The sequence below is a fragment of the Pteropus alecto genome, unplaced genomic scaffold, assembly GCF_000325575.1.
Source record: "Pteropus alecto unplaced genomic scaffold, ASM32557v1 scaffold22, whole genome shotgun sequence".
In the NCBI taxonomy this organism is placed as follows: domain Eukaryota; kingdom Metazoa; phylum Chordata; class Mammalia; order Chiroptera; family Pteropodidae; genus Pteropus; species Pteropus alecto.
The window spans coordinates 1,670,382-1,690,110 of NW_006434839.1; the positions used below are offsets into that span (position 1 = coordinate 1,670,382).

The window sequence follows — 19,729 nt, forward strand, 5'->3', positions numbered from 1 at the left end:
AAATTAATCTATGTGGTTTGAGGCTTGAAAGAAAGGGCTGGGGAAGACCAGGAAAAACAGGACATAGGAGAGTGCAGAGATTTTGACGATATGTTTTCATGAAACCTACGTGCTGTTAAATCCTTTCCACAAAAATTTGACATAACGCATAAATGTGCTGATGTGAGGGAAAATATATTTAAATTATTTTGATAAAGAGATCACTTTTTCCTACATTGCTGTTTTATTTCTCCCTTATTGACTTCAAATAATGTGTTAATATATGTACTATACTTTGATGTATACTTTCTAAAAACTGAGAAATAGATTACTAAATTTATCTCATAAGCTTAATTATTAAAAGCCATCAAGATTAAAATAATGTAGGAACTAATAGAATTAGTTTATACATTTTTAGAATGTCATAAACAAAGAATAAATCTATATGGTTTTTCTCATTATTCAATTCATAATAGTAAAATGTAATAAATAAGTGTTGTTTATAAACTAGAGGATGTCAAAAGGCAGAGTATTCCTTTAATAAGTATGTCCAGGTGTGAACTGAACTTTAGTTTCCAGCTTTTGGAAATAAGTAAATAAGAATCACATATGAAAATTCTGTAATAGTTCTAATCAGTTTTTTTGAAATCATAATAAAAAATTTTTCCTATATACTTAATGAAAAATAAAAGCATATGCTGTTAAAAATTGATTCGTGCTGGACGTGGTTCCATAGTGTAATGGTTAGCACGTCTGCTTTACACATAGAAGGTCCTGGGTTTGCACCCCAGTGGAGCCACAGTCCATGGTCTATGGCCATGCCACCCTGAACAAGCCCAATGCCTGATCTCAGAAGCTAAGCAGGGTCAGGTCTGGTTAGTACTTGGATGGGAGACCACCTAGAAAGATGAGGTGCTGTAGGCATAAATAATAATAATAAGTAAATAAAAATTGATAAGTGCAGGATCAGACAGGATAACAAACAACAACATTCTATGACTTATAACAACCAAGGCTCATTTCTAACTAAGCTACATGCACATTGTGACTGGCAGAACAGAATCTGTTCCTCATAATCGCTCTGGGGCCCAGGTTGACAGAGCAATGACCCTCTGTGCCAGAGGGAAAAGAGAGCTCTGGAGACTTTCACATGGGTGAAGATGGTACTTCACTTTTGTTCATAACTCACCGGCCAGAAACAGTCACACGCCTTACACAATACCAAGATTGCCATAAAATGCACTCTAACTCTATGCCTGGAAGTGGGGGAGATGAGAAATATTTAGGGAATGTATCATTGATTTTTCACAATCTGTTTTAACCTTTATTGAATAGTAGGTATACCAAATCTGAAATAAAAGTATGCATGACTTTTTTGTACGTTATTCCAGTATAATGTGAAAAATATGAGTCTCTTAAAATAACTTGTTTTATATTTAAAATAATCAGTGTCACTAACCTCTACTACTTCAGCTCTTCAAAGTAGCTTTTCTTTCCAGATAATGACACAGTCTATGGATAAGTACTGAGAATAGCTGAAGAAAATTGTTTATGTTTAACTATGTGGGAGAAAATTGAGGGTTCAATATTTTCTTAATGCTGGCTTTGCTTTGCTCTCACCAGACCCTCCTTCAATAACAATGCACTTCTTAACCACAGAGGATGGAAGAGACATGATTATTAAAGGAAATTTACTACCACTCACACATTCACACTCACACAGTACATCTGATTTCAGAATATCACAACAAATATCCATTTACCACACTTCTAACAGCCATACTTCACTCTTACCTGGGATATATGCAAGACAGGAAAAAGACAAGGAAGCCTGAGAAGGGTTTATGGTGCCTTAACCGATCGTTAAAGAAAGCTTCCCCCAAAACATGTTGACTTGTCCCTTTGTTTATCATCCTGGAGGGTTTTATACCCTGGGTGAGGGATATACCTTTCTTTTGTAGAGTGAGAAAAGAACTATTGTAAACACAGAAGAAAAGAACCTACATGATGCTAGGAAAAAGTACCTATAAGGGATCTCTAAATTAACTTACTCAGAGGAGTAAGTATGCACCTGCACCTTGGACTATGCCACACAGTAAGAACTTGAAGTTGATGTGAGCTTTAATTCTTGCTCTACCTAATGGTAAGAAATATTTGCCATAGAGTACGAATAATGAAATTGCTTTCAGTAGAGGCTTTCTATTTTGCCACAACCTAGAGTAAAAGTATATTTTACATTATGGTCCAATACACATATACATATAGTTTCATAAAACAATAATTACCCTCACTACACGTGATGCACTCTGACATTCCCTACCTTAATGTTTTTAAATGCTGGTCACAACACATTAAATTGATTTCATAACCAACTAATGATTCATAGCCCACGATTTTAGAATACTGAACTATAGAAAATAAAAATATGTAAGGCAATTTCTGATTATAAGAAGTATCCTTAAAGAAGCTTTAGCTTGGAGATACGAGTGAGTAAACTGAAGTCTAGAAGTTGATATCCATAGGAAGTTAAATTTTATTGTTATGTTACTTTGCCCACCCTAACATTCAAATTTTCCCATTGTAACAGTTTCTATGGTCCAATATCATAGGTTTTCAGTTTCCAACTCTGTGGTAGACTGAAAAACATCCCCCAAAGATATCTAGTCTTAATCTCCAATGCTTATAAATTCTACAATATATAGAAAAGGGGCTTTTGCAGATATGAATAAATTAAGAATCTTGAGGTGGGGAGATGATCCTGGATTATCCAAGTGCAACCTAAATACAACTATACATCCATAAGAGGGAGGCATTAGGATATTTGATACATAAGAGGAAAAGGTGATGTAAAGAGAAAGCAGAGAGAAATTTGAAAATGCTAGCCTTGAAGATTGGAGTGATGTGGTCCCAGGTCAATGCATGCCAGCAACAACCAGAAGGTGGAAGAGTCAAAGAACTGATTTTATTCAAGAGCCTCTGAGGGAGCATGGCCCTGTCAACACCTTGATTTGGGTCCATTGATACTAATTTTGGACTTCTGGCCTCCAGAATTGTGAGAAAATAAAGTGATGATATTTTAAGCCACCAAGGTTGTGGTATTTTGTTGTAGTAGGCTCAGGAAACTAACATGAATGCCATGAACTTGACTTAATGAGGTTCATAGTGCAAAGTGCCCCGGGTACATGGCCACCTGTAACTCTTTACACCTTGCTATATTTCGAGAAAGAGTTATGGTAGCTTACAGATTCACAAAACACACTGTTAACCCAAATAATAACTAGGTAAAAAGGGAAAAACCAAAGACAGATATACAAAATAAAGCCAACAACAAAGTTTATGCAAATATACATGTAACTGCTCTTACCATGAATCCACTGCAAATTTGGCTTTAAACTTTCTAACAGCCAGCATGCAAAAGAAGCCTCCTTGTTTACATGATTCGGTGGCCATTAGATAAAAACAAGCCAACTCCACAGAAACACTGAAGACGAGGTGAACTTTCTACCCAGAACATTTTTTTTTTTTACTGAGCTACACAAAAAAAGATGAGGGATACTCATTATGCCATCTGTAGATGTAACCGTAGTAAACATCTCACACCAGACCCAAGTTTATGTGGCTACTTATTATATTATAGACTGTAAAGTTAAAACTTAACTTGATAAAAGCAAATTCTATAGCATAGATTGCTATCAAACATAAATTCTATAGGCGGAAAGTGATATAGAATACCTACTAGGTATATGGCTCGCTGCTGATTTGCCTTATTTCTAGGGTACATTTTAGAGTATTTATAAAAGGCCTTGAATAATGCTCAGAAAATAAGTAGTGTTCATGTTTCATACAATGCCTATGAGATGTGGTTTACTTGAGAGCAGATTTAGTATGGAACGAAATACTTACTGTGTTTCTACTATCTACCAAGCAATGTCTAAGTAATGTCCACTGAGGAGTCAGCTAAGCATCCCTTCCCTACTTCCTGAAGAAGCTTCCAGGCCAGTGAGGTAGAGGGGCAGAGTGTTCCAAATAGTGTCCCTAATCCCGCAAGAGAATATCAAGAATGGCCTCCCGTTGGCCACACTGCTGGAGGATGTGTGGAGAAGCGGAAGCCATGCCCTTGAACGCGTCAAAGCTTGGGCTGAATGAAAAAAAAGAAAGAAAGAAAACGCCCAGAAAGAGAGTGCTTTATGGAAAAGTAAAAAGAAAGCATTTCATCCTCCTCCACACGGCACACAATTGGCCTCTGCTTCAGAGATTTGGGGGGTAGCTGCGCAGCCGTTTCCAACGAAATACAGTTAGCGAACCCTGCAGGACCTTCCAGGAAAGCCAGTCCTTTGTGCCTCCAGAACCGCCGGCTCTTACGCCCTCCGCACAGCCGGAGGCGCCAGCCAGCGGTCCCGGGCCCTACACTAGGTCCCCTCTAGCCGCACGCTCGCGAGTCTCCACGGCTCTCCGCCGCCGCGGCCCTTGAAGCTCGGAGCCGGGTTGGGGGCGGGCCTTCCGGCAAAGGGGCGCGCGGGAGAGGAAGGTCACAGTTTGGTAAGGATGTCCGTGACTTTCGCGGGGGGGCCTCTGTAGTGAAATATGGGTGATAGCTGTAGAGGTCCCGCGGGGATCTACAACCTTCTGGAGTTGTCAAGACCAGGACAAGTCAATTTGATTATTAAGCAGCTCGGAGCTTTCGCAGATATCATGCAAACAGCTTGGCTTTTGCCTGCGCACATTGGGGGATTTACCAAATGGACGCCAGCGTAATTAACTCAAGCGCAGTTACTCTCGTCCTGATTAGCTAGGTTTCAAGGCTCAGTTTCTCTGCTTGCCAGGCCTTCTGCACTGTAGCTTCGTGTGGGGCATGTAGATTAATTTTATGAACAGCTTGAGGAAAATATACTAAAGTGGTTTTTAAGAAAAATGCTTGCGAAATACCTTGCCGATTTAAACGTCGGTTGATTTGACACCATTACTTCCATCACAGGCAGGCGTGATCCAGTCAGGTGGAGGGGTTTGGGGATGTTCCTGTTGAACTGAATAAAGCTAATATATATTCAGAGCCATTCATGTCCTTACGACCCAGTAAAATAATCGGTACCAGACTTGAAAAATAGTAAAGCATTGTGTTTAGATCGTTTTTCTGTGAAACACGTGTGCGTGAGTTCCTTGAAGCCTGATGACGTTAGGGCAGGCACTGTGCCATGAGTTTTGCCTGTCAGCCCACAACGCAGGAGGCAGTATAACTGTCCTCGTGCGGTAGATGAAGAAGCAGCGGCAAAGAACACAGTGGGCACTACTGCAAATATCGATGGCCATTACAGTGCAGGGGCAAGATTCCAACCAGTTTTCTACTCCAAAGCTGGTGCTCTCCATCCACTAACCAGTGGATTTTGAAAACTGGAGCCAGCTCTCTCCGCAGCAGGATTTACACACACATTTCAGCATACACTTGTACAGTTCCATGAGATTCACCACGCTAAGGGATATCTAGGCGAAGAACAGCACTTCGTCTGCACTATTCAAAGAAAAACCGGCAAACCTAATACAAAGCCAATACTGAAGTAAACCTAACCTTTTAAATGCATCAGACCTATCAGAAAATCAAAGAAATTTGCCCTTTTATGCCAAAGTAAGAATGTAGGCATTTTCTTGTGGGCTTAACATGTTTTGCTTCAGCACAATTGAGTAATTTTTTGCTTAGCATTTCCAACTCGTTTATTTTTCTTCATGATACTGTTTTCTTTAGTTTACATTTAAAGAAAAGCAATATAATTATATCCCTTAAAATGGCTTCATATGAATAAAAATCTAATTGACATGTAGACTGTTTACCTTTTACTTTAATGCTTTTAACAGGAACATCATACTTTTTTAAAGATAAAATTAAAAGAATCTGTAAAAAGGCATACCAGGGTCCTGAAGTACCTAAGTAAAGATTTTGAATTTTTAAAAAATTTAAAGCTAGTAAAAAGTGGCTATTTGCCAGAAGTAGGGCCAATATTTATGGACAGCAGAACTTTTTAGCTGTTTTAGCATATGTAAAAAAGAAAAAGTGTATCAAGCTGCTATGCCGTTCTTTATCAGAGACATATGTATATGTATGCTCTGTGGAAGGAGACTACAAAGCAGTAATTGGTAATAATAACCATTTTCAGTTTCCTTCTATTTAGCAAGTGGTTCTGTTTCTAGTGAGAGATTCAGGTTTGAATAGGCTTATTCCCCTTCTCCATCATAAAAGTTATAGGATTTGGATTTTGTGATATAACCATGTTCCAGTGGATTCTAATGAGACCTTATGATTTATGAGCTATGTGCTTCAGTAATTTGCTACATTCCAAAGTGGGCATTGAAGCAACTTAGCATCCTGTGATAGCTTCAGTGACCACAGTCCTAATGAGTCCCTTCCTCCTTGCTACCTGTCGGTTAGCAAGCTACTGATCCCCTTCCCTATGACAAACAGGGTTAGATTTGTTTTTGGTTGTTTTTTTTTTAGGTGTCCTTTACTGAGTGCCACTGTCTTATTTCTTACAGTAGTCCCACAAGTGTCATTTCCCTAAAAAGAAACTCATTTTAGAGACAATATGCCCCGAATAACCCAGCTAGTAGTTCCTAGGCCACCTTACAATTAACTAATTGTGCAAATACTGTGCAATTGCAACAGAAATCTATTCTGATTTCATAATAGCTATTAAGCAAAACAAAGTAAAGTTGATTAAGAAAGTTTGTTTTTAGTTTTGTTTTTCATATGATGTTTGGAAAAACAACTTTAAAGGTGGGAGACAGAAAAAAGATAAAGCATGCGAAGAAACTTTTTGTAGCTTCTGAAGGCAATTTCTGGACATTTACGAGGACTTCAGCGGTTTAAAGTACTGATTTGTTACTATTCTCTATTTATACTTTAAATTATTAATGACTTTTTTTCCCATTGATGAAAATATAACCCAATCCATCCCCACCCAAGAGCTGGGGCAAGAGTTGGGAGAAAAGTGAATCTGGGAACTGAGCGCCCTAAAAGGAAAAGGAAAGAAAGCAAGGCGTGCACGGATCCCAGATTGGGGGGGCGGGGGGAGACCTCGGATCTGACAGTTCTCCCATTGCTGGCCTTCAGGTGGCACTATTGGCCCAAGATTGCTTGGTTTCAGAATGGTAAATGGTTTGAGACTGACAGTTCTGAAATTGGCTTGAGGTCAGCCTCTACTCTTTCACTGGATCTTGAAATGGACATGAAACATTCTTTAAACACTGGTTTTGTTTTTTCTCTTGCAAGAGATATTTTGAAATTTACTTGGTGTCACTGGGTTTTTTATATTTCTCCCATTGTTTTCTCAAGATAGGTTTATGCCTTTTTTTCTGTTTGGAGGTCAACTCCTTTTCATCCCAGCTGAACTATCTGCCAAGATGGTCTTTAGCCAGCAGAGAGTCTCATCTCACTACAAAAATTGCACATAAATTATCGTAGTCTGCCAACAGTTTACCTCTACATCTGAACTAGAATGGGATAAGATAGTTATTCCACAAGCAACAATCTTGACTTTATATATCACCTATATAATTTTTGATATATATTAGCTATAATTTCCTATATTACAGGTAAATTTCTTATAACTATTTCAACATTCTATGCCTTTGAGGAAAAAGTTACTGTTTTCAGCTAATAATATATATGCAGCATTATAATAAGCAGAATATATAAGATGGAAGATAAGACAAGTAACATCACAATTCATAAGTGCCTTCTATTCAGGAATAAAATGAATCTTTTGAGGTGTCGAGTTTATTTCTCTAAGACTACTATCTCTGTTTGTTTTTCCCAAATGGCTCTCAGTCTCTAGGCAGAATTCAATCCAGCAACCTAGAGGCTAAATGACCTCATAACTCATTAGCAGTTCTTAGCCATCTGGAGCCCTTGAGGAGAACAGTATTCAAAGGGCTGATAATAAAGACAACAGCATAATTATTTCTCTGCCATGATTAAACCTTTAGATGGCAAGCAGTCAGCATATTTATTCTGCAGACTGCTTAGGTGGGTGTTTTCTGAAGGTATAATAACAATGCTGTGGTAGGAAAACTTGTTTCTCTGTCCTCACCTAGCCTACAAATAGGTAAACTATCAGTAAATAACCTGTTCAATCACAAAATAGTTCATGTAAAGAGGGAAGTGGAACACAGGAGTAATAATAGCATGTGAACATCGAATGTGAAACATTTTGCAAGTGTAATGCAAAGGAAACAGCAACGGACTGTGGATATTTCTCAACTCCGAGGCATGTGCTGCCAACAACATTGACGGATTTACGTGTGACTTGCTATTTTTCCATTTTCTAAAGTGTTCATTAGATAATTTGGGAATTTCTTACACTAACCTGTTTATCTTCTCATTTTCTTCAGGGGCTCTGGCTCCTTGCTGCTCCAGAAATGTCTTCACTCTCAGAATATGCCTTGCGCATGACTCGTCTGAGTGCCCGGCTGTTTGGTGAGGTCGCCAGGCCTACTGACTCCAAATCCATGAAAGTGGTGAAACTGTTTAGTGAGCAGCCTCTGGCCAAGAGGAAGGAGACTTACGACTGGTATCCAGATCACAACACTTATTTTGCGCTCATGGGGACACTGCGTTTTCTTGGCCTCTACAGGTAATGACAAAAAACACAAAGAGTAACCTGTAAGAGATGTTTTTAGTAGCTCGGAAAAGGAAAAACAAATAGTCTTTCTATCTTTATCGTTTTGTGGTTCTTATAATAGTGCCCAGTTAGTTCATAAGGTACATTTGGGGGTGAAAGGCTTTCAAAGTATCCATAATGGGCATACCAAAAATAAAAGGACACATGCAGTAATTGGAAGATATAATTTAATTATGTCCAAAACATGACTTAACATTGACTAAATACTCAGCTATAGAGAGATGCTTAAGAAGTCATTAATCCAGGCACTCTAAATGGATGCAGGAGAACTGGTCTAAACACTGAGCAGGTTCTCGTGGGTCAGATAAAGAGCGTCCCTGCCCCACGGCCGTCTGCTTCTTAGCAGGTACGGGGAGCCTCCTTTCCTGTCTGGTGTTGGTTTCATTGTAGTTCTTATTTCTTTCCACCCTCTTCTGGCATATTTAGTTGGTACCCTTTTTGATATACTAATTTGGCCTAAATAAACAGTAGTTCACCTTTAAGAGTATTATGTAATAGTATAATAGAATAACAGTGTGTAATAGTAAGAGTAGTAGGCTCTTTCCGCCATGCATTCGTATGTTTGTGTATGTATAAGAAACTTAGGACTATATACTGGTCTAGAAAGAAAAAAGATCAAATACCTATGTGATCACATTCTTTAAAAAATGTCTTAATTGCCTAACTAATGTATGCTCGTTATAAAAGAATTCAAACAATGCCTATTGTATAAAGTTAAAATGCCTACTTTTTTTTTTTAATTTAACATGTTTTAATTGGACTTGTATTAGGGCAACAATAGAAAAATTAATTTGGGACTGCTCATTCTAATAAAAGACTTAGTTCGTTCCATATAGCAAAAGATTGGTACATTCATGTAGCCAACAGATGTTTTTTAAGTACTTTCCATGTGTAGGCACTTAAGATGGGCATAGATGGAACAACACTGAACAAAATAGATTTTCTTAGTTAATATATTATTAGAGATTATAATTCATGACATATTTTGATTTCTAGGAATATTTTGGGGGCAATTTCCTTGCCATTAGTCTGGGCTCAAAATAAAAATTAATTTTATTATGACTCAAAGTAAAATATCACTGAGTAGAAAATTACAACCCATAACAAAATCATATTCAGCTATTTTAATGTACCTGTTTGCTGCCACTCTCCATTTGTTTGAAAAATAAAGCCTTGACTATCTTTGGGGACCAGGAAAAAATACTTAGCATTTAGTTATCCATAAAAAAGCACAGTTATTTTCATGGTCACTAGCGATGGTAAATGGTACCTCGAACACAAGGCCTCTTGTGGCATCAGACAGGATGAAACAAGATAATCTTCAGTAAAGAAGATATTACTCAAAGATCTGCAAAGGGCGAGGGAATCACGGGTTCCTCGAAACAGTGACTCCTTCAGTCTAGCGGGTGCGTGGGCTGTTTCATCTACAGAGATGAAGACCCTTGTCTTCGGAGCCTTCTTTCTGGCTGCGGATGGACGGAAGTAGGGAAGGGAGGGTAGAAGTAGGGAGAAAACGTAGTAAATAAGTAAATTGCATGCTGCATTACGAAGTCGAACATGCTGTGGGAAGAGTAGTAGAGCCTGCTGAGCAGGATCAAGGGTGCTGACAGGGCCCTCGGTGGGCGGGAGGAGGACGGATCACAGTATTAAACAAGACAGTCGGGGTCAGCCTGATTGAGAATGGGGTTTAAGCTAAGACTTGAAGGCGGTGAGGGCACCGAGTGGGTCCTGGGGAGAGCTTTCAAGGCAGAGAGGAGAGCAGAGCAAAGGCCCTGAGGCAGACGTGTGCCTGCCCTGTTCCAGGAGAGCGCGGGCCAGGGGTGAGCAGCAGGACTGCAGGCAGGTCACGAAGGGCTCCGAGGGCCGTGGTAAGGGCTTTGGCTTTTGCTCTGGGGCAGATGGGGAGCCATTCGCAGGATCACGAACAGAGGAGTAACACAATAGGACTTATATTTGAGGAGAATTACTCTGTTCAGAATAGATTATTTGGGGCAACCATAGCTAATCCCAGAGAGGTCTGTTGTGCCCATCATGTTCACAGACTGAAACAGTGTGCCCTATAAAACCAATCTATTTTAAAACAGCCTAGGGAGTTAGAAACTTGGGCCCAGCAAACCCTTCCCTTACATTGAATTCATATACCATTATCCAGGATCACACAGCGACTAAATGGTGGAGCTGTGATTTGCACCAAGGTTCAGATGGGTTCCAGAGCTTACATATTTAAACACCATACTGTTCTTTAGGTATTTGATCTTAGGATGCAAACATTTTTACACACTGTAGGCAATCTTCGTCTTATACCCCATCCACATGTATAGTCCTGACTGCCTTGGTCCCTAGAGTAAATGTCTTTTGATTTGGCTTCCATCTGCCTGAGCCTTCCCCTGGAGCCTTTTTGTGTAAATTATCCATTGCCACTAAGGCATCTTCCTCCAGACCTCTCCCCCTTGTAGTAGGTGCTAATTGTTGGGGCTCTCGGAGTCTGTGTAACTATATACCCACTTTCTGCTACTCTCAGTGTTTAGTCTGAGTATTATAGGGAAACTTGGGGTAATCATTAGGATTGTATCATAGTTAACATAGGTTTTCATTGCTGGCCTGAGAATCAACTGCTATTTGTGACACTTTCTGTGAGGGAAACTGCGATTAGAAATGAACCGTGGAATACGTGTATGTTGGGGACCCCCGTCTTCCTTGTTCACCAAGCTAAGCATGTGCCCTGTGGAACTCAAGGACTGATTACCAGAACCACCTAAGGGAACAGTGCTAGATTGGTGTACTTTTCCAGTCTGGTAAACATACTGGCTCATTATTTTTCTTTCTCCATTCAGAGATGAGCATCAGGACTTCAAGGACGAGCAGATGCGCCTGAAGAAGCTTCGTGGAAAAGGGAAGCCAAGGAAGGGAGAAGGGAAAAGAGCAACAAAAAAGAAATAGTGTTGGCCCATCAGGAGAGAAAACTTCTTCCTCGGTGACTGAGAGAGGAAAGTGTATTTGTGATCTTTCCACATGTTGGGGTGTAGGCCTCCTGTACTGAAGATTTTTTGGCGGAAAACAATCACCTCCATGTTGAAGTCTGATCCAGTTAAAGTGTGACTGGTTTGTTGAACATGTTCTAGTTCTGCAAAATTATTTTGGTCTCGGTTTTATGATCTGAGAGGTTTATCTCATTCGCCAAAGAAATGAATGCATAAATTATTGTTGAAGGGTTTGTTTGGGGAGAGAGTGGGTGCTGGGGAATAGAAGGGAAACTCATTACATAAGCACCCCCTAGTCTCATTACCCCCTCTTGCTTCCCCACCTCGCTACCCCAAAAGCCTTTCATCTCTCTGGCTGTTCAGCCACTGTCTCCACCACCAAGCTCAGAAGCTCTATGTGCCTCTCCACCTACTCCTTTGAGAATATCTGATAATATGGATTTGGGGGTAAGAAGCCGTACCTGGTAAAGTATTGAGTGCCTACTGCTTGCAAGGTACTAGGGCCCTGGTAATCCAGTGATTAGCAAGAGAAACTGTCCCTACCTGGTAGAACTTTCAGTCCTGTGAGAGAGACTATTATTATTTAATTACATAAATACAGTTGTATTAAATGCTACAAAGGAAAGATCCAGACTTCTATGGAGGGTGCAAGGACTGATGGATTGATACCGAGAGACCAGCAGAATGCCCAAACCTCAGTAGGGACTTTGAAGAAGGCCTCCCTAAGGAAATGATATTTAAGCTGGCTCTAAAGGATGAATAAGAGTGAGGCAGAAGAAAAATGGGAAAAGTGTTTGAGGCACAGAGAACACCTAAGAACTTGTCCTGTTCAAGGAATTGAAAAGAGATCACTAACTAGTACTGCTTGGTCATAAGGAAATAGAAAGACAAGACCATGAAGGGCTCAGACTTAAGCAGTTTAACCAGAAGTTAACGGGTGTGAGATACTATATCTGTGAGATGACTCTTGTATACGTTTGAGTAGCAGCTGCTCATTTTATTCTAAGCAATCAGCTTCCAGTGAGGTTGCGAGGGCTTCTCTGATTTTTTTTTTCCAAGAGTTGTTCTGTCTAGTAAATTTTTTAAGTACTTTTTTCTTTTTTATTGTAAAAAACAAAATTTATCATCTTAATCATTTTTAAGGTGGCAAAGTCACTAGGCATCTGAAAATCAAAAACGGCTATAGCACATTAGGGTTTAAGTAAAGGGAAAGACGATTAACTCACAAATTTGATTTATATACAATCTTTTAGAAATACATCTATTAATGTAAAACTTGAGGTTTTTCCATTGTTTTTTTCTTTAGACCTCTTCCCTTTGCTTAGTCTCTGCTTTTAGCTCTTGGGAGACTAGTGGGAGTAAAAACACAAATTTCTTTCCCAGCGGCACAAGACGTACACACTTGTCAATCAGTGTGACTCCATTAAGGCAGTACCACTCAGAGGATGGGTTCAGCCCACCAGCACCAGAATCATCCCCAGGGCTCCTCTGAGTCAGCAGACTGGGATGCTGCCCAGGTACCACCATCTCCAACAAACGCTCCCAGGTGATTAACATGTACTCTAAAGCATGAGAATCACTGTCTTAGGAATTCTGATGGAACCAAAATTGAAAGAGATAAACCCTGGTTCCAAGATACTTAGTGGGCCACAAGATGCAGGCATCCAAATGACCTTGTGACCTTGTGCTTGGGAATGTATCAAAGATGTCTGGAATTAGCTTTAAATTGTGATGTCTTCATCACCAATCTCCTTCAGCCTCCTAGTCTATAATTCTCTCCAATAAGCTCACATGTCTTTCTGATTTTATTCTTAGTGAGTCCTTGGCATTAATAATTGCTTATCGTTCTAGTATGACCTAGTATGATCTCGTCTCTGCAGAGGTCTTTGTGGGGGCATGTTCAAGGACACAGAGGTAGTAAGGATGTCCCACTCCCACATGGCTAAATTCCAGTCATGTGGTCTGCTCCAAACCATCTGTGCAGGTTGTAAACTTCATCACAGGAAGGCATGACCAGTTATTCTTGTGAAAATAATTGCTTGATCTTTCCTCCCCCTTCATTAGCCTTATGAAGTCTCCCCACTGCATTTCACAACCAGCATTAATAGCAGGGAAGATGAAAGTGAAGAAAAGCTCAGTGATCTCATTTGGAGTTCACAGTCTGTCTTTAGCACAACGGGTGGGCCCCTCCAGGATTGTTTGCCATATTGCCAAACCACTCTGGTGCCAGCTCCCCGAGGACGGCAGGGCGACTGGGTGATGTATAGAAAATAGGAATAAAAATCAGTCTAGATTATCTGTTCAACTATGACCACCCCAAAACATGGTTTATTGTCCAACGTCCTGCAAAGGACAACTATTATTTCCATAATTTAAAAAACGTTATTTTTTTAGAAAAAACATTGTCACGAATTCAAAACACCATCCCAACTGATAACAGCTATTTCTCACCAAAAATCAAACACCGGAGAAAGCATCATGAAAATAACTCAAAATGGCAATCTGGGTTATGTTTTTCTAATTGTTAGTATTCTGTAGGAACCCCAGGCAATTTTAAACTTGTGCTAGTTCCCATGTCACCTGAGTTACCTTCCATCTAAGCTGGTTCAGGTACAATTCTGAATCTGTTTCTGAAATGACACGGTCATAAAAGGAGGCTTCTAACACTTTTTATTACCCTGCTCGTGGCAAAAGACAAATTTGTGCTCTCCATCTTGCTCCTGGGTTGCGCCAACTACCAGGCCCAGCTGAAGTAGACAATAATTTACAGTGTTAGAGCCTTTTAACTCAAAGTTTGGTGTATGGAACCCCTGAAAGCTTGTTAGAAATATAGAATGGCAGGCCCACCCCAGACCTTCTGAATCTGAATCTGCTTGTTAACAGGATCCCCAGTTGGTTTGTATGTACATGTATGTACATGGGGAAAGCACTGGCTTAGATTTGTATTAACCTTCAGAGGTCACAGGTGTGCCTTTCCACCTTTACTCATGCAATTCATTATTCTCTGTCTGAAAATGCCTTCCAAACTAGCTCATCAACCTGGCAAACTCCTATTCATCCTTCGAGGCCCAGCCCAAAGATCACACCCCCATTTAAACCTTGCTGATGCCCTGAATCAAAACTAATCATTCCCTCTTCTGTGTTCCCGTGATACTTTACATCTATATTCAGTATATACCAATATTATAGAGTCTTCATACCATATTATATGTTCGCATGTCTGTGTCCCTGACAAGAATATGAATTATTGAAGGGCAAAGAGAATGCCTTATTCATCTGTGTTTCTCTGTGCCCAGCCCAGGATTTGGAAAAAGGCTCAATAAATGTTACATGAAAACAACCTTTTGATCTTCTCTTCCACTGTTTTAGAGTCATGTAACTATGGCACCTGAAGATTTTCACGTTGCACCCTATTATCCTTCAAAAACTATTCTTATATTTTTAATATGCTAATTTACAGCAATGCTTTAAAAACATTTCCATTGGCCTGGAAACTATCTCAGAGCCTACATTTCATGGGGATAACTGTTTCTGCCCCTTTCCCCCTGCACATCTCCCTCATGCACAATACAACATATCTATTGCTGGTGAAAGCCAGCTTGAAGAGCAGATATTTTTAGGGAGGTAATAGGTGGTATAATAAAAGGAATTATTGTATGTATGCATTTATACTAAGCCTGTCTTGGTACCTCTAATATTTTCTTGCAGATATATAACTGATATTACTAAATTAGTTGTGAGTTAAAGCCAAAAAAGCAAAGAGAAGAAAGTAGAAGATAAGTAGTGATCCAAGAGTCACGATAATTACTAGCTATATTCTTAAGACAAACAAGAAAACATGCAGGTAATTATGGGGCAGAGAGAGTTGGCATAAACCTTCAGGTTAACAATAAACTCTTGAAAGACTATGTAGTCATGTACCAGCCTGCATGAGATAATACACAGTCTGAGATGTTCTCTAGCTATTATCACTGCTCTGTGCTCGTCAGCGATACACAGCTATATAAGCAGTTCAGGTCCATGAGGCTCATCCAAATGGCCCACAGATTGGTCTTAGTCACCGTTCACACTCGCTGTGAATGTCTGGCTCCGGCAGTGATGATTGAAAGACACTATTTAGGTGAACGTTTGCTTTCCAAAATGGCCTTTGTAACATTTATCAAGAAGTTAAATATGAATATCCTTTGACTTAGGAATTCCAGATGTCTGTAGCATAAAAATACAAATACAAATGGACAAAACTGTTCATTGCAGTTTTTGTAGAAAAATAGGAAACAATCTACATGTTCATCAGTAGGAAAGTTATTAAATAAGTTGTACTACCTCCATACCCTGGATATTACACGACTAGTTTTTTAAAAGAGATCTATACATATATATGTATTGACTATTAATTCTGACAAAATTTCAGATTTACTTTAACTTGCAAAAACAGTGCAAAGAATTACTTTAGAACCTCCACCCAGATTCCCCAAGTGCTAACACTAACACATTTGTTTTATCTTTCTCTCTCCCTTTCCCCTTTCCTCTCTCCGTTCTCTCTCCTCTCTCCAAGTGTGCGTGTATAAATTTTTAAAACTGAGAGTAAGTTGTGAACATGATTCCCCTTTACCGCTAAACATTTCAGCATGTATTTCCTAAAACAAAGCTTTCTGTTTCATAACCACAGTACAATTACCAAAATCAAGATACTCAGGAAATTAACATGGATAAAATGCTATTAGCTAATCTACAAACCACATGTGCATTTCATCTATTGTCCCAATGATGACTTTTATAGGAAAAGAAAACCCCAGCCTACAAATTGCGTTCAATTTTCATGCTTCTTTCGTCTCCATTAATCAGAAACAGTGCTTCAGCCTTTCCTCGTTTTTCATGACCTTGATCTTTCTGATGAATACAGTCCAGGTATTTGGAAGAATGTTCCTCAAGTTGGTTTTTCTGTTTCCTCATGATTCAAGTCAAGTTATCATTTGGGGCAGCAATGTCACAGAAGTGATGTTTGTTGTCCTCCATGCTCCACATCGGGAGGCACAGGATGGCCTGTCACAGGTGATGTTAGCTGAATACTGCATGAAGGTGATGTCTGCCAAGTTTCTTTACTGTTAATTTACTACTTTTTCCTTTGTAATGGTGATTTTCTAATTCCATCATTCCTTCTATATTAATTAACTGGGATTTTACTATCAAATGAAACTCTTCCTATTCCTCACTCATTCATCTTTCATTCATTCATATCAGTATGAACTCATGGATTCTTTACTATCGTTATTCATTTTGATGCTCGAATTATCTCAGATTGGACCAGTGGGAGTCCCTCTGAGCTGACTCTTATGTCCTTTGACATGCCCCCTTTCTTTGAGCTCTTCCTTACTTTCCTGACACAAAGACCTTCCATGTTCATCATGTACTTTTCTAGCCCCAGCCTTTGAATCACCATTCTCCAAGGAAATGTGGTTCTTTTTAATGAAGAATGGCATCTAGAAAACAAGGTCTGGGAGCTACGTGTGGTCTCAAAGCTAGTAAACATAGACATACATGCATATACATACATACCTCCCCACACACATATCTAAATCTATTTCTATATTTATCTATCTAAATATTTTTAAAATGCTATATATTCATACTAATACCTCAATTCCAATCCAATACTGTTGGTTCTACTTTAGCCATCTTTTTTCTCCTATTTGTAACTCACATCTTCAGCACTGGGAAACTTAGCTCCATTAACTACAATGTGTTTACCTTGTTGCCGAATCCTAGGATATACAAAAAGTAGCTCGAGAATTGTTGCTTGGATTTTTTACAAGAATTTATGACTTTTACATTCATTAAAAATTAGTGAATAAAGTAGACCTGTTCCTGGAAGTATTGATTGGGACATGACATACCCCTTTCTTTAAGTACTTCCTTACTTTCTGACACAAAGCAGATAATAAACCTTAAAAACGTGGTGTCCGGTCATGGGGATGTAAAGTACAGCATAGAAAATGTAGTCAATAATATTGTAATAACTATGTATAGTATCAGATGGTTACCAGACTTATCGGGGTGATTACTCTGTAATTATATAAATGTCTAATCACTGTGCTGTACACTTGAAACTAATATAATATAGTATGTCAACTTTAATTGAAAAATTAAAAAATTACTTTAAAAAATGTAGTGTCCATCTGATCCCCTTTTACTTTTTAGAATTTAGTCTAAGGGTATAAGGATATAAATTTGAAAAAATTTGGCTACAAGGATGACCATCACACTATTGTTTATAAGAACAATAATTTAGAAACTATTTAAATGTCCAACAATGGGTAATTTATTAAATAAAATATAGTCACATAACAGAATACACAAAAGTGGTATAGTGGTTAAAAGCAGATTCTAAATCCAAGCAGACTAGGTTTGAATTATAGCTCATTGGATTATCCATCACTGTATATGTGGCATTGGGTAAGTTACTTGCCTTCCACATGCTTATGTTTCATTTTCCTGTGTTTAACATGCAGATAATAGTAGTACCTTCCTCGCTGGGCAGCCATGAGGATTAAATTTAATATATGTAAAGCACTTGGAACTGTGCCTGGCATATAGTAAAATATTGTAAGTACAATGCAAGTTTTAGCTGTTATTATTAACTGTATTACCTCATCCATAAAAATGATGCAGAAAAAAGCATGATCTTGGAAATATGCCAAAACGCTAACTGTGTTTACACCCGCATGATGCCACTGTGACTTTTATAATCTTTTTGCTTCTTTAAGTTTTCTAAATTTTCTGTAATCAATAGCCATGACATGTTTAATTTTAAAAATTTTAAGAATAATCAATAAATAAATGCTACTGGAGCAACTGAAAAAGTGAATTTTTCCCTCCCAAGGGCATAGATGCAAGAATTTAAGTCAATGTTGTATGACTTTAGGTTCAATGGTACTGACCTAGTCACTACTAGATTATAATATCTTCATCTATGTAGTGATTGACTTAAACTTAAGTTTCAGGGCTTGCTTAAAACTGTAACATTCATTGTCACTTTTTACTCATTCCAATAGCTGACTTTTCTTTCTATACTTTTCCTGTAATTAGACAATGTGCCAACAGGTGGCAGTAACACCTCATTCATGGTCCAGTTATTTGACCAGTAAGGATTTGCTACAGGGAAGTGTGCATGGTTTTATTCTTTGCAATGTTTTAATTCTTCATTAAAATCTTTTAACTTAACTCAGTGTGGTAGATATAACATATATCAAGATTAATTTTTTAAAAAGGGGAACCAAAAAATAAAAAGTTTTTAAAAAGAGAAACTCAGAAAAGTTGGAGACAGCCTAGCCACATTGAGTTACTTTAAAAAATTATCTTAGTTTGTCTTTCTAGTAATCTTGTTCAGCTAGCAAGTTCCAGGCTCCTTCCTATGCCCCTCTTGAAAGGCATATGTGTTTTTCATATGTCTGAAGAAGAGCAGAAAGAAAAGTTCTCCTTGTTGTATTTCTCCTAATAGCAAGATTTTTAAAGAATTCCAAGTTTTAGAGCTAAGAGAGACCTTAGAGATTTAGTCAAAGTCCCCATATTACAGCTGAAGAAGTTGGCACATCAAGAACTGTTTTGCCAAAGATTCCTTGGAGACACAGAACTAGATCCCAGGTTACATAGGGACTCTCAACAAACATGCTCCAACAAGGCACAAATGTTGATTTGTGAAATTTGTGGTCACTTTATAAGGCTGAGTTTACAAAGCCAGTTCTTTACAAACCAAGTAGTTCCTCTTAGTCATTATGCTTGCAGTTCTGACAGGCTAAACTATAAACTCTAGTTAGTAGCTATTGAACCAGTTACATGGGCTTTTTCCAAGTGGGAATGATTATGAGGACATACATTATAATTTCAACTAAAAAATGTGTTTGCTGAATTGCTAACCAAACAAAATTTAAATAATCCACAATGTTAAAATAAAAATAAGCAGGTCCACAGTGTAGACAAAATTTTATCAAGTACAGTATCAGCCTTTCTCACACTGAATTTCAAATTGTATATATGCGTAATCTAACACTGATATTTCTCATTTCATTTCAAAATAGGAACTCTCCACTTCTTCTGAGTTAG

At 38.6% G+C, this 19,729-nt stretch overlaps 1 protein-coding gene across 1 annotated transcript; it reads left to right on the forward strand.

The window, feature by feature from the left end:
• The first annotated feature begins 4,416 nt into the window (after positions 1-4,416).
• On the forward strand, positions 4,417-14,969 carry MRPS33 (mitochondrial ribosomal protein S33). The gene is made up of 3 exons (XM_006910470.3): positions 4,417-4,518; positions 8,359-8,600; positions 11,483-14,969. The coding sequence occupies exons 2-3, from the start codon at positions 8,386-8,388 to the stop codon at positions 11,586-11,588; spliced, it is 321 nt and encodes a 106-aa protein (XP_006910532.1). The 5' UTR covers positions 4,417-4,518; positions 8,359-8,385; the 3' UTR covers positions 11,589-14,969.
• The last annotated feature ends 4,760 nt before the right edge of the window (positions 14,970-19,729 follow it).